The sequence below is a fragment of the Oncorhynchus kisutch genome, linkage group LG9 (assembly GCF_002021735.2).
Source record: "Oncorhynchus kisutch isolate 150728-3 linkage group LG9, Okis_V2, whole genome shotgun sequence".
Classification (NCBI taxonomy): Eukaryota; Metazoa; Chordata; class Actinopteri; order Salmoniformes; family Salmonidae; genus Oncorhynchus; species Oncorhynchus kisutch.
Window position 1 is genome coordinate 28574296 of NC_034182.2, and position 16629 is coordinate 28590924.

At 43.3% G+C, this 16629-nt stretch overlaps 1 protein-coding gene across 2 annotated transcripts in view; it reads right to left on the reverse strand.

Moving 5' to 3' along the window:
• Positions 1 to 16629, reverse strand: part of LOC109896499 (phospholipid-transporting ATPase ABCA1-like) — a 296174-nt gene that overhangs the window by 181122 nt on the left and 98423 nt on the right. For both annotated transcript variants that reach the window (XM_031832341.1, XM_031832340.1), the window contains exons 17-19: positions 4259 to 4460; positions 3269 to 3385; positions 96 to 267 (exon numbers count right to left, since the gene is read on the reverse strand). In XM_031832341.1, the coding sequence (XP_031688201.1) occupies positions 96 to 267; positions 3269 to 3385; positions 4259 to 4460 (491 nt within the window). The remainder of the gene's footprint in view (positions 1 to 95; positions 268 to 3268; positions 3386 to 4258; positions 4461 to 16629) is intronic.

Here is a 16629-nt window from a genome sequence, read left to right on the forward strand (position 1 = left end):
GTGAGTTGCCTCCATATAATGTCAAGTGTTAAATCTTTGAACACCTGGGAAAGTACTACATCAATTCAATCAATTTGTATAATTATTTTACTTACATAGTGGTTGTTTTTCCTGCGCCATTGTGACCAAGGAAAGAGGTGATGTGATTCTCGTAGAAGTCCACACTAAGTCCATCCACAGCAAGCTTTTTTCCCGTTTTATAGATCTTCACAAGGTTCCTGATTGAGACCCCTGCCTTCATATTGGGTGGTGGCTTTTCCAAATAATCTTTATAATAAAACACACAAAAAAAGAGATGATCCTGCTTTAGACAAATGTCACGTGTCTTTAAATGCATGTATAGATGGTAAATAATACATTGCATACATGAAATTAGAGATATATATATATATATATATATATATATATATATATACACACACAGTATATAAATATACTGAACAAAAATATAAACGCAAGATGCAACGATTCAAACTATTTTACTGAGCTACAGCTTGTTTAAGGAAATCAGTCAATTGAAATAAATTCATTAGGACCTATATGGATTTCACATGACTGGGCAGGATTTCACATGACCACCCATTGGGAAGCCAGGTCCAGCCAATCAGAATTAGTTTTGAAATGGTTTGATGTTGGGCGTTTAGGCCTGGCTCGCAGTTGGCATTCCAATTCATTCCAAAGGTGTTTGATAGGGTTGAGGTCAGGGCTCTCTGCAGACCAGTCAAGTTCTTCCACACCAATCTCGACAAACTATTTGTGTGTGAACCTCGCTTTGTGCACGGGGGCATTGTCATGCTGAAACAGGAAAGGGCCTTACCCAAACTGTTGCCACAAAGTTGGAAGCATAGAATGGTCTAGAACATCATTGTATGCTGTAGTGTTAAGACTACCCTTCACTGGAACTAAGGGGCCTAACCTGAACCATGACAAACAGCCCCAGACCATTATTCCTCCTCCACCAAACTTTATAGTTGGCACTATGCATTCGGGTCAGGTAGCTTTTCGCATACGCCAAACCCAGATTTGTCCGTCGGACTGACAGATGGTAAAGCGTGATTAAATCACTCCTGAGAACGTGTTTCCAATTGTGGCGACTTTAATGGCAGTGAGCTTTACACCACTCCGGCCGACACTTGGTGATCTTAGGCTTGTGTGTGGCTGCTCGGCCATGGAAACCGATTTCATGTGCTGTCGTTGCTTCCAGAGGCAGTTTGGAACTTGGTAGTAAGTGTCGCAACCGAGGACAAACTATATAAACTGCTACGCACTTCAGCACTCAGCGGTCCCGTAGTGAGCTTGTATGGCCTACCGCTTTGCGGCTGAGCCATTGTTGCTCCTAGATCTTGTTTCCACTTCACAATAACAGCACTTACACTGACTGGGGCAGCTCTAGCAGGGCAGAAATTTGTTGAACTCACTTGTTGTAAAGGTGGCATCCTATGAAGGTGCCATGTTGAAAGTCACTGAGCTCTTCAGTAGGGACATTCTACTGCCAAAGTTTTTCTATGGAGATTGCATGACACGTGTCAGCAACGGGTGTGGCTGAAATAGTCAAATCCACTAATTTGAAGGGGTGTCCATATATTTTTGTATATATATTGTCGCTGAAAACCTAATCTCCAAAATATTAACTTTTCAAGAAATGGAAAATATGCAATTTTCCCATTAACGAACACACAATGATTAAACTTTTAAAACTATTTTGAATACATTTTCTTGGTCATAGAGTCATGAAATGTTCGGAGCACATTGAGGGGAGTTACTGGTATCAGTAAATTATTTATTTTTGTTTCAAAATGGAGTAACAAAGTTTTCATCAGACAGCGACGGTATGCCATTTAGCAGACACTTTAACCATGTTTGATTCATGCCCTCAGAAAAGCTACCTCAAAGTATATTCCACACAAAATCTACTCGCAGCCAAAATCTATGTTCTACACAAAATCTACCCACAGCTGAATAATTATATTCCCTTCATGAGATAAAAAAGGTGTCTGCTATTACAACAAAAGATCAGTTATATGAAATACATTTTACGGATGCTGTGTGACACTGTCACGTCCTGACCTTAGTTCGTTTTTTATGTCTCTATTTTGGTTTGGTCTGGGCGTGAGTTGGGGTGGGCATTCTATGTTTTTTCATTCTATGTTTTGTTCTGTGTGTTGTATTTCTATGTGTTTGGCCTGGTATGGTTCCCAATCAGAGGTAGCTGTCAATCGTTGTCTCTGATTGAGAACCATACTTAGGTAGCCTGTTCCCACCTGTGTTTGTGGGTAGTTGCTTTCTCTTTTGTGTTTTTCACCTTACAGGACTGGTTCGTGTCACTCACTCGCTTTGTTGTTTTTTGTCATTCAGTGTTCAGTTTATTTAATTAAATTTACTATGAACACTTACCATGCTGCGTGTTGGTCCGATGATTCCTATTCCTCATCAGACGAAGGTTCGAATCGGTTTTAGTTATACCGTGTGTCACATTTCCTCTTGGTTAGAGGCTACCCCTTTCTGTTGTTCCCACAACCGGTGTGAAACTCACTTTGGTCACAGATATAGGCAAAAATAAGAGCAGATTCATGCAGGGTAGTAATGACATGTTATTACTACCCTGCATGAACATAGTGCCAAATGAATCTGCTCTTATTTTTGCCTAAAAAACACAAAATTTGGCACTATGTTCATTGTTGTTTAACTAGCTAACGTTAGCTGGCTGGCTCATTAGCTAATGTTAGTTGAGTCTCTACTTTTATCCAATGTAAAAAATGTTGTTGCTGCATAAGACCAAATCCAGGTGTTGAGTCACATTTAGCCTATTCCAGAACGCATACTGATATTTGAATATAGCATGAGAAAAGGGACTCCGGACACAATGTGGACATGGTGGGCACGTTCAAATTTCATTGTAAATGCATGATGACTCCGAAATTCCACTCCATGATCAGAATATGAAACGGCCTAGACACGGCCAATAAAACTACATTGCACCTCCCTCGACCAAATGTTAATTAGCAGTCATTTACTAACGAGGCTTTGACTTTCCGAGCTCAACCTTGTTTTTCCCCCAGCATTATCTGTCTATTATTATCTAACACAAAATCAAGGTGCCAACAATCAGGAGTCTAAAGTTATAATGAACTAGGCTTATTGAGGTTGCATTCTGTCTGTGATGGGAATGACCTGTGTTAAACCAGACAAATAAATAACTGTTGCGTAATGCCTGAGTGTGGGTGTGTTTGTGCACAGGTGTTTGTGTGAATACCACTGGCTACTATACCATTGTATTCCATGACATCCTTGAACTGACTAGGGTCAGCGTTGGGCACCGCAGACATCCCGCACCAATAGGAGGCCATGAAAGGGAAGGACCACGGCTTGGCTATTCCATATTGGCCTGTTATCAAGAGTGGAGGAACATCATTCACATTTTATTAACAGCTTGAGGGATGACACTTTGCAGTGCATGTTTCCATCCAGCTAGACTGGCACAAATCCCCCTCTTATTTTAATTAGAGAAGATGAGATGAATATATTATGGCAGTCTGCTGGGATATTCGATTTGTTTTCTGGTTATTGACCAACAACAACACATACACGAAGAGTGTATCAATTCTGTGTACTCTGTGGATTCTGTAATTACATTATAACGTACATGTGGTCTATAAAACAGTTGAACCCCCAACGTCAGAGTACTATAGCATCACACTGGTGGAATGTGTTCCATTTATGTACATTATGTTCATGTCAGTGGGACATACGTTACTTATCGACTGCACTTTATCCCCTAACTGATGTCATTATGAACAGCACTCGCAGAGCATGGTGTCCATATTAGGACATTCACACCTTAATGGAAGTTGTGTCACAGTCACTTGGAGAGTCCTAATATGGACACCGTACTGTGAGCATTACGTTATAGGGTGACGTGAATCCAGGGAGACGCAGATACAGGGTCAGTTTTTCCCCACAGACGGTTACGATTGGGGGAGGGGAAGCCGATCCTAGATCTGTACCTAGGGGAAACTTCACTCCGGAGTGTGCATTTTTTTAAATTGTACCTTTATTTTACTAGGCAAGTCAGTTAAGAACAAATTCTTATTTTCAATGATGGCCTAGGAACAGTGGGTTAACTGCCTGTTCAGGGGCAGAACGACAGATTTGTACCTTGTCAGCTCGGGGATTCGAACTTGCAACCTTTCGGTTACTAGTCCAACACTCTAATCACTAGGCTACCCTGCCGCCCCTGGCTTTCTCATGAATGAGTTACCTGGGAAGACGTTCTCGATGTACCACGTGAGCAGCCAGTAGATGAGGGCATCGATGAGCATCATGATGATGGACACGATGAAACTGTACCGATCTCCCTCAGGATTTTGGGCAATGTTACTCCACTGGATACCGATGCCCTGCTCCTCATACTTGGCGAAGTTCTCACAGCCATACCCGAAAGCCACACACGACAGCAAACTCTGGAAATGGATGCAGTTTAGATCTGATTGGTTATTATCCAAGAGTGGATGTCGGGCTTCATGTCAGATCATCATTATCACCTTCAACATTTGTGAGGCAGAGCATGTCAGGAACCTCAAGGCAAAAAAAGAGGACTTGTACCAGATATGCAACACTGTCATTGAATTATACACAACATTAGGAGCCCGTGCTCTTTAAGACTGACCAGGTGAATCCAGGTGAAAGCTAACATCCCTTATTGAGGTCATTTGTTAAATCCACTTCAAATCAGTATAGATGAAGGGGAGGAGACAGGTTAAAGAATGATGTTTAAGCATTGAGACATGGATTGTATATGTGTGCCATTCAGAGGGTGAAGGGGCAAGATAAAATATTTAAGTGCCTTTGAACGGGGTATGGTAGTAGGTGCCAGGCACACTGGTCTGAGTGTGAAGAACTGCAACGCTGCTGGGTTTTTCACGCTCAACCGTTTCCTGTGTGCATCAAGAATGGTCCGCCACCCAAAGGATATCCAGCCAACTTGACACAACAGTCATTTTGGAAGCATTGATGTCAACATGGACCAGCATCCCTGTGGAATGCTTCCGACAACTTGTAGAATCCATGCCCCAACGAATTGAGGCTGTTCTGAGGGCAAAGGGGGGTGAAACTCAATATTAGGCAGGTGTTCTTAATGTTTTGTACCCTCAGTGTATCGTGTGATTTTTCAATTGAGCCTTTGACTAGGATCAGTGCCTACCCTAGCTATGGGAAACCATGGTCGTGTTCAATAGGGCTAATTGTAGGAAAAACCTTTTGCAACAGTATCTGTATTCTAATTGAAAACATTCCATCCTATTTTAAAATGTTTCAAAAACATCTTTGATACAGTAGGATATTGCTAGGGAAATGACAAATGGTGCTTTGCCCATGACACATCCTCTGGTACAGCCGATCACTCTCTTCTGCCATATTGCCTGCCAGCTGTTTGGGCATGCTTCATTTACCCCAAGTGTTTAAGCCCAGGCAGATGCCACAAACACTTAATAAAGCCTTGTAGACCAACACATGATGTACAACAGCACCAAAAAAAACATTGTAAATGTTGGCCCTCTTCTGTCGCATCGAACACTCGCCAACTGCCAATGTCTGTAATTGAATGACATTCTGAATGAGTGACAATAGGGGAAGTTATGACCCTACTGCGACACCCGAGGTCTGACCTGAACGCTGTCCGCAGTCTCTACATGCAAAGCCACTGGCACCCATTCAACTGTCCCCCTGAGTCCGAGCTCGGACACGTTCGACTGCCAAACAATTGGCAGCCAATCATGGTACAAAGGGTGATGCAGGGGAGCAAGTGACCCCTCCCTGACCTTTCAGTGACAGGCTGACAGAGTGACGGTGCAGCTAATCTGACTTTGAGAAGGGCAAAAGCCCCAGAAACAAACAGACCATCCGCTATGAAACACATCAACACGAAAATACAGAGGCCACAACACATTATTACTGTCCTTGTGATATCACACACACAGCTAATATCTCTGCATAGGCTAAATCCTCAAATCACAACAGTCATTAATATGAATGCAAATTATTTGCCATTATTAAAATGCCTTGTATGAATATGATATCAAAGACAATAGTGGGAGTTGTGTGTGTTTCTCTGTGAGTGTGTGTGTGCCTGGAAACGGTGTACTTTATTCTATGTTGGGTGATGAAAATACATCCCTCTAATAAATAAACTACAGGGATGGACTGGAAGTCAACACGGTCAGAGGAACATTGTTCATGCAAATGAGAGGAGTAGCCCATCCGTCTCAACAGGGGGAGTGGAGGAATGAAATCTCAATGCCAAGGGCAAAACTGCACAAAGGTACTTTGACAAAAAAGCACGGAATACATTAAAAGTTGTGTTTTTTCCTCCCCTCTACATACACAAGATATGACACACACCTAGGAAGAAATAAGGGAGATGCCACAAGGATTATTGGCAACTTTTCCACACAAAAACACAGGAAGTTGAAAAGGTTTGGCATGGGCCAAATACAGCTGCAACATTGAGAGCATCTTGACTGGCAGCATCACTGCTTGGTATGACAACAGCACCACCCTCGATCGCATGGCGCTATAGAGGGTGGTGCGGACAGCCCAATACATCACTGGTGCCTGCCATCCAGGACCTCTTTATCAGGCGGTGTGAAAGGAAGGGCCGGAAAATTATTAGACTACAGCCACCCAAGCCGTAGACTGTTCTTTATGCTTCCGCACGGCTATAAGTATTGGTGCATCAAGTCTGACACCAACAGGCTCCTGAACAGCTTCTATCCCCAAGCCATAAGACAGCTAAATAGCCAACAGAATGGCTACATGAACTATCTGCGCTGACCTTTGTATTACACTGTTCCACGTTCTCTATGCACACTCACAGGACTCTACACACTCACGCACACTGACACTCCAACACACACATAACATGCACACACATTTATAGTCACTCTACACACACACATACAATCATAATTTACGCTGCTGCTACTCTGTTTATCGTATATCCTGATGCTTAGTCACATTACCTCTATACATGCCTACAGTGCCTTGCGAAAGTATTCGGCCCCCTTGAACCTTGTGACCTTTTGCCACATTTCAGGCTTCAAACATAAAGATATAAAACTGTATTTTTTTGTGAAGAATCAACAACAAGTGGGACACAATCATGAAGTGGAACGACATTTATTGGATATTTCAAACTTTTTTAACAAATCAAAAACTGAAAAATTGGGCGTGCAAAATTATTCAGCCCCTTTACTTTCAGTGCAGCAAACTCTCTCCAGAAGTTCAGTGAGGATCTCTGAATGATCCAATGTTGACCTAAATGACTAATGATGATAAATACAATCCACCTGTGTGTAATCAAGTCTCCGTATGAATGCACCTGCACTGTGATAGTCTCAGAGGTCCGTTAAAAGTGCAGAGAGCATCATGAAGAACAAGGAACACACCAGGCAGGTCCGAGATACTGTTGTGAAGAAGTTTAAAGCCGGATTTGGATACAAAAAGATTTCCCAAGCTTTAAACATCCCAAGGAGCACTGTGCAAGCGATAATATTGAAATGGAAGGAGTATCAGACCACTGCAAATCTACCAAGACCTGGCCGTCCCTCTAAACTTTCAGCTCATACAAGGAGAAGACTGATCAGAGATGCAGCCAAGAGGCCCATGATCACTCTGGATGAACTGCAGAGATCTACAGCTGAGGTGGGAGACTCTGTCCATAGGACAACAATCAGTCGTATATTGCACAAATCTGGCCTTTATGGAAGAGTGGCAAGAAGAAAGCCATTTCTTAAAGATATCCATAAAAAGTGTCGTTTAAAGTTTGCCACAAGCCACGTGGGAGACACACCAAACATGTGGAAGAAGGTGCTCTGGTCAGATGAAACCAAAATGGAACTTTTTGGCAACAATGCAAAACGTTATGTTTGGCGTAAAAGCAACACAGCTCATCACCCTGAAACTACCATCCCCACTGTCAAACATGGTGGTGGCAGCATCATGGTTTGGGCCTGCTTTTCTTCAGCAGGGACAGGGAAGATGGTTAAAATTGATGGGAAGATGGATGGAGCCAAATACAGGACCATTCTGGAAGAAAACCTGATGGAGTCTGCAAAAGACCTGAGACTGGGACGGAGATTTGTCTTCCAACAAGACAATGATCCAAAACATAAAGCAAAATCTACAATGGAATGGTTCAAAAATAAACATATCCAGGTGTTAGAATGGCCAAGTCAAAGTCCAGACCTGAATCCAATCGAGAATCTGTGGAAAGAACTGAAAACTGCTGTTCATAAATGCTCTCAATCCAACCTCACTGAGCTCGAGCTGTTTTGCAAGGAGGAATGGGAAAACATTTCAGTCTCTCGATGTGCAAAACTGATAGAGACATACCCCAAGCGACTTACAGCTGTAATCGCAGCAAAAGGTGTCGCTACAAAGTATTAACTTAAGGGGGCTGAATAATTTTGCACGCCCAATTTTTCAGTTTTTGATTTATTAAAAAAGTTTGAAATATCCAATAAATGTCGTTCCACTTCATGATTGTGTCCCACTTGTTGTTGATTCTTCACAAAAAAATACAGTTTTATATCTTTATGTTTGAAGCCTGAAATGTGGCAAAAGGTCGCAAAGTTCAAGGGGGCCGAATACTTTCGCAAGGCACTGTACCTCCATCACTCCAGCATGACTGCACATTGTAAATACTGCACTGGAACTGACCCTGTATATAGCTTCTTACTTTCTTGTTTTTTCTTGTTTTTGTTCTCCTTTATGTTATTTCTAGTGCTACTGTACATTTATATTGGAGCTTGCAAGAAAGGCATTTCACCGTAATTGTGCACAAAACATTAAAACTTGAAAGTGAACATAATAAAAAACCCTGAAAACACTTTTCAGAGAGAAGATCAGTGTCGTTGAGTTGGCATTACTTGTTTGAATGGGTTTAAAGGAAATAGAGTATACCGGCGTGAAAAGATAAACACAGAACATTGTCAGGTGCCAGAGTAGGCTATGTTTTGAGGCCGCGGCTAAATATTTCAATTTTCAGAAACAAGGAATCACGGTTCTACTTTAAAGTCTCGAAAGATGTGTCTCTGCGGCAATGAAGATTACAAACGGCTGTGTCTTTGTCTCTGCAGAACAGACAGCTCCATGACAAATGATCCTACACAGAGCAGAAAGGTCACTCAGAAAGGCTACAATAAAAGTTGAGCATGTATATGCTATTTATCTTTTCATTACAAAACTTCCCCATGGGTTTATTCGGTCTCAGTTATCCTCTTTCTCAAGTATGTGCATTATAAAGACTTGAGTTACACAGTATGAGTGAGTGCTTGTAGGGGTGACTGGGGTTTGTTGTAACAGTGCTTATTACCAGTGGTGTGGACATGAGTCACATGTCTTGGACTTGAGTCTAACTCCAGACTTGAGATTGGACTTGATATCAGTCACCGGCTTCATCAGTAAGTGCATCGATGGTGTAGTCCCCACAGTGACCGTATGTAGATACCCTAACCAGAAGTCATGGATTACAGGCAACATCCACACTGAGCTAAAAGGAAGAGCTGCCACTTTCAAGGAGCAGGAGCATGTGCAAACTATTAAGGGCTACAAAGGGAAGCTCAGCCACGGGCTGCCCAGTGACACAAGCCTACCAGACGAGCTAAATGACTTCTATAAGCGCTTCGAGGAAAGCAACACTGAAACATGCATGAGAGCACCAGCTGTTCCAGACGACCGTCTGATCATGCTCGCCATAGCCGATGTGAGCAAGACCTTTAAACAAGTCAACATTCACAAAGCCGCGGGGCCAGACATATTACCAGGATGCGTACTCAAAGCATGCGTGGACCAACTGGCAAGTGTCTTCAATGACATTTTTAACCTCTCCCTGACCGAGTCTGTAATAACCACATGTTTCAAACAGATCACCATAGTCCTTGTGCCCAGGAAAGCAAAGGTAACCTCCCTAAATGATTACTGCCCCATAGCACTCACGTCGGTAGCCATGAAGTGCTTTGAAAGGCTGGTCATGGCTCACATCAATAGCATCCTCCCGGATACCCTAGACCCACTCCAATTCGCATACCGCCCCAGCAGATCCACAGATGACGCAATCACACTCCACACGGCCCTTTCCCTCCTGAACAAAAGGAACATCTATGTGAAAATACTGTTTATTGACAACAGCTCAGCATTCAACACCATAGTGCCCACAAAGCTCATCACAAAGCTAAGGACCCTGGGACTGGGCATCTCCCTCTGCAACTGGATCCTGGACTTCCTGATGGGCCACCCCCAGGTGGTAAGGGTAGGCAAGAACACATCTGCCACACTGATCCTCAACACTGGGGCCCCTCATGGGTGCGTGCTTAGTCCCCTCCTGTACTCCCTGTTCACCCACGACTGCGTGGCCAAGCATGACTCCAACACCATCATTAAGTTGGCTGACGACAGTGGTAGGCCTGATCACCAACAACGATGAGACAGTCTATAGGGAGGAGGTCAGAGACCTGGCAGTGTAGTGCCAGGACAACAGCCTCTCGCTCAATGTGAGCAAGACAAAGGAGCTCGTGGACTATAGGAAAAGGAGGGCCGAACAGGCCCCCATTAACATTGTAGGGGCTGAAGTGGAGCGAGTGGTATGGTATGGCAACTGCTCGGCATCTGTCCATAAAGGCGCTACAGAGGGTAATGCGTACACCCAATACATCACTGGGGACAAGCTTCCTGACATCCAGGACCTATATACTAGGCGGTGTTAGAGGAAGGCCCAAAAAATTGTCAAAGACTCCAGTCACCCAAATCATAGATTGTTCTCTCTGCTACCTCACAGCAATCGGTACCGGAGTGCCAAATCTAGGACCAAAAGGCTCCTTAACAGCTTCTACCCCCAAGCCATATGATTGCTGAACAATTAATCAAATGGCCTCTCAAACTATTTACATTGACCGCCATCCTGCTTTGTTTTTACACTGCTGCTACTCGCTGTTTATTATCTATGCATAGTCACTTTACCAATTATCTCGACTAACCTGTACCCCCGCACATTGACTTGGTACTGGTGTCCCCTGTATATAGCCTCATTCTTATTATGTAATTTTCTTGTGTTACTTTTTTGATATATACATTTTTTTAACTTTCGTTTATTCAGTAAATATTTATTTTACTGCATTCTTGAACTGTTGGTTAAGGGCTTGTAAGTAAGCATTTCACTCTAAGGTCTACACGCGTTGCATTCAATGCATGTGACAAATACAATTTGATTTGATTTGTAGGCTATATGTACGAAAGAAAAACCACTAAATTGGTGTCCCTGTCACGGCCGGCTATGACATGTGACGCCTCAAGCACGGCGATGCAGTGCCTTAGAACACAGCGCTACTCGGGAGGCAGTTTTAGAGATTTATAACAGTTAAATTGTTGTATTCTTGTTTCTCCTCATTGTTAGTTAGTAAACTTACCTAGCAGCTAACATGCTGGATGGCCAATAATAAAAACTTGAAATGCATCCACAGTCAAAATCATAACCAATGTCAACCTTATTCAATTGTGTTACATAGCAAGCTAGTAGAAGTATTTACATTTGCTGTTGTTACACTTTTGCCAAAAAGTTACATAACAATTTAGCATGTGCCAGGCTAACTAGCTAGCCAATTCCAGTCATGTGCTAACATTTGCTGGTAAACCTAGCTTTAGGTGGCTGGTTGTAACATTACAGCTTGCTGTTTAGTAGCCATATCTACGACTAAAAGGAGAAGAGGTAGGGCCTCCCGAGTGGTGCAGTGATCTAAGGCACTGCATCGCCTTTATTTAACCAGGTAGGCTAGTTGAGAACAAATTCTCATTTACAACTGTGACTTGGCCAAGATAAAGCAAAGCAGTGCGACACAAACAACAACACAGAGTTACACATGGAACATACTGTCAATAATACAATAGAGAAAATCTATATACAGTGTGTGCAAATGAGGTAGGATATGGGGGGTGAGACAATATATAGGCCATAGTAGCGAAATTATTACAGTATGGCAAATTAAACACTGGGGTGATAGATGTGCAGAAGATGAGTGTGCAAGTAACGATACTGGGGTGCAAAGGAGCAAAAATAATAATAATAACAATATGTTGATGAGGTAGTTGGATGGGCTATGGATGTCCACTAGAGGCCGTGTGCCACATGGGCCGGGAGGCCTATGGGGCGGCACACAATTTGCCCAGTGTCGTCTGGGTTAGGGGAGGGTTTGGCCGGCAGGGATGTTCCTGTCCCATCACGCACTGTCCCAACCCTGAAAACACTTTTCAGAGAGAAGATCAGTGTCGTTGAGTTGGCATTACTTGTTTGAATGGGTTTAAAGGAAATAGAGTATACCGGCGTGAAAAGATAAACACAGAACATTGTCAGGTGCCAGAGTAGGCTATGTTTTGAGGCCGCGGCTAAATATTTCAATTTTCAGAAACAAGGAATCACGGTTCTACTTTAAAGTCTCGAAAGATGTGTCTCTGCGGCAATGAAGATTACAAACGGCTGTGTCTTTGTCTCTGCAGAACAGACAGCTCCATGACAAATGATCCTACACAGAGCAGAAAGGTCACTCAGAAAGGCTACAATAAAAGTTGAGCATGTATATGCTATTTATCTTTTCATTACAAAACTTCCCCATGGGTTTATTCGGTCTCAGTTATCCTCTTTCTCAAGTATGTGCATTATAAAGACTTGAGTTACACAGTATGAGTGAGTGCTTGTAGGGGTGACTGGGGTTTGTTGTAACAGTGCTTATTACCAGTGGTGTGGACATGAGTCACATGTCTTGGACTTGAGTCTAACTCCAGACTTGAGATTGGACTTGATATCAGTCACCGGCTTCATCAGTAAGTGCATCGATGGTGTAGTCCCCACAGTGACCGTATGTAGATACCCTAACCAGAAGTCATGGATTACAGGCAACATCCACACTGAGCTAAAAGGAAGAGCTGCCACTTTCAAGGAGCAGGAGCATGTGCAAACTATTAAGGGCTACAAAGGGAAGCTCAGCCACGGGCTGCCCAGTGACACAAGCCTACCAGACGAGCTAAATGACTTCTATAAGCGCTTCGAGGAAAGCAACACTGAAACATGCATGAGAGCACCAGCTGTTCCAGACGACCGTCTGATCATGCTCGCCATAGCCGATGTGAGCAAGACCTTTAAACAAGTCAACATTCACAAAGCCGCGGGGCCAGACATATTACCAGGATGCGTACTCAAAGCATGCGTGGACCAACTGGCAAGTGTCTTCAATGACATTTTTAACCTCTCCCTGACCGAGTCTGTAATAACCACATGTTTCAAACAGATCACCATAGTCCTTGTGCCCAGGAAAGCAAAGGTAACCTCCCTAAATGATTACTGCCCCATAGCACTCACGTCGGTAGCCATGAAGTGCTTTGAAAGGCTGGTCATGGCTCACATCAATAGCATCCTCCCGGATACCCTAGACCCACTCCAATTCGCATACCGCCCCAGCAGATCCACAGATGACGCAATCACACTCCACACGGCCCTTTCCCTCCTGAACAAAAGGAACATCTATGTGAAAATACTGTTTATTGACAACAGCTCAGCATTCAACACCATAGTGCCCACAAAGCTCATCACAAAGCTAAGGACCCTGGGACTGGGCATCTCCCTCTGCAACTGGATCCTGGACTTCCTGATGGGCCACCCCCAGGTGGTAAGGGTAGGCAAGAACACATCTGCCACACTGATCCTCAACACTGGGGCCCCTCATGGGTGCGTGCTTAGTCCCCTCCTGTACTCCCTGTTCACCCACGACTGCGTGGCCAAGCATGACTCCAACACCATCATTAAGTTGGCTGACGACAGTGGTAGGCCTGATCACCAACAACGATGAGACAGTCTATAGGGAGGAGGTCAGAGACCTGGCAGTGTAGTGCCAGGACAACAGCCTCTCGCTCAATGTGAGCAAGACAAAGGAGCTCGTGGACTATAGGAAAAGGAGGGCCGAACAGGCCCCCATTAACATTGTAGGGGCTGAAGTGGAGCGAGTGGTATGGTATGGCAACTGCTCGGCATCTGTCCATAAAGGCGCTACAGAGGGTAATGCGTACACCCAATACATCACTGGGGACAAGCTTCCTGACATCCAGGACCTATATACTAGGCGGTGTTAGAGGAAGGCCCAAAAAATTGTCAAAGACTCCAGTCACCCAAATCATAGATTGTTCTCTCTGCTACCTCACAGCAATCGGTACCGGAGTGCCAAATCTAGGACCAAAAGGCTCCTTAACAGCTTCTACCCCCAAGCCATATGATTGCTGAACAATTAATCAAATGGCCTCTCAAACTATTTACATTGACCGCCATCCTGCTTTGTTTTTACACTGCTGCTACTCGCTGTTTATTATCTATGCATAGTCACTTTACCAATTATCTCGACTAACCTGTACCCCCGCACATTGACTTGGTACTGGTGTCCCCTGTATATAGCCTCATTCTTATTATGTAATTTTCTTGTGTTACTTTTTTGATATATACATTTTTTTAACTTTCGTTTATTCAGTAAATATTTATTTTACTGCATTCTTGAACTGTTGGTTAAGGGCTTGTAAGTAAGCATTTCACTCTAAGGTCTACACGCGTTGCATTCAATGCATGTGACAAATACAATTTGATTTGATTTGTAGGCTATATGTACGAAAGAAAAACCACTAAATTGGTGTCCCTGTCACGGCCGGCTATGACATGTGACGCCTCAAGCACGGCGATGCAGTGCCTTAGAACACAGCGCTACTCGGGAGGCAGTTTTAGAGATTTATAACAGTTAAATTGTTGTATTCTTGTTTCTCCTCATTGTTAGTTAGTAAACTTACCTAGCAGCTAACATGCTGGATGGCCAATAATAAAAACTTGAAATGCATCCACAGTCAAAATCATAACCAATGTCAACCTTATTCAATTGTGTTACATAGCAAGCTAGTAGAAGTATTTACATTTGCTGTTGTTACACTTTTGCCAAAAAGTTACATAACAATTTAGCATGTGCCAGGCTAACTAGCTAGCCAATTCCAGTCATGTGCTAACATTTGCTGGTAAACCTAGCTTTAGGTGGCTGGTTGTAACATTACAGCTTGCTGTTTAGTAGCCATATCTACGACTAAAAGGAGAAGAGGTAGGGCCTCCCGAGTGGTGCAGTGATCTAAGGCACTGCATCGCCTTTATTTAACCAGGTAGGCTAGTTGAGAACAAATTCTCATTTACAACTGTGACTTGGCCAAGATAAAGCAAAGCAGTGCGACACAAACAACAACACAGAGTTACACATGGAACATACTGTCAATAATACAATAGAGAAAATCTATATACAGTGTGTGCAAATGAGGTAGGATATGGGGGGTGAGACAATATATAGGCCATAGTAGCGAAATTATTACAGTATGGCAAATTAAACACTGGGGTGATAGATGTGCAGAAGATGAGTGTGCAAGTAACGATACTGGGGTGCAAAGGAGCAAAAATAATAATAATAACAATATGTTGATGAGGTAGTTGGATGGGCTATGGATGTCCACTAGAGGCCGTGTGCCACATGGGCCGGGAGGCCTATGGGGCGGCACACAATTTGCCCAGTGTCGTCTGGGTTAGGGGAGGGTTTGGCCGGCAGGGATGTTCCTGTCCCATCACGCACTTGTGACTCCTGTGGCGGGCCGGGCACAGTGCACGCTGACACGGTCGCCAGGTGTACTATGTTTCCTCCAACACATTGGTGCAGCTGGCATCTGGGTGAAGCAAGCGTTGTGTCAAGAAGCAGTGCAGCTTGGCTGGGTTATGTTTACGAGGACATATCAACCTGTCAACCTTCGCCTCTCGCGAGTCTGTACGGGAGTTGCAGCAATGGGACAGGACTGTAACTACCAATTGGATACCATGAAAAGGGGATAATAAATAAAAAGAGAAGAGATTTTACAATCGAGATACAATTGATCTCCGATTGTAAAACCTCTTCTATTTTTAGTCATAGATATGGCTACCTGTAATTGTTTAGCTAACTTAGCTACCTACCTACCTAACTACCTAAGTTAGCAAACAGAAAAATAATTAGATTTCCCCCTACTGTAACACTGTAGTATAATCAGTGTTAGGTAGCTAGCTAGGTGGCTTGCAGGAAAAATAACGAACTTAGCTAGCCACCATATTTGTCATATGCCATCTTGGTGCTGTAGCTGAGTTTCTAGCTAAATCCAACTCTTTGTTTAGAATCCTCTTCGCTATATTCCAGTTGAATAATATATGGTTGAATGTCACCATGTAGCAAAAAAAAATGCTCCATCTTTGGATGGAGCGGCAGTGTAGCCTAGTGGTTAGAGCATTGGACTAGTAACCGAAAGGTTGCAAGTTCAAATCCCCGAGCTGACAAGGTACAAAATCTGTCGTTCTGCCCTTGAACAGGCAGTTAACCCACTGTTCCTAGGCTGTCATTGAAAATAAGAATTTGTTCTTAACTGACTTGCCTAGTAAAATAAAGGTAAAAAATAAAAAAATCACGCCATTCTGGTCTGGGCAGTTCTTTCAGTTTTTCCCAAAGGATTATGTTTTTAGTATCCGCCTCCCTTTCAAAAATGTTTGCCTTGAGG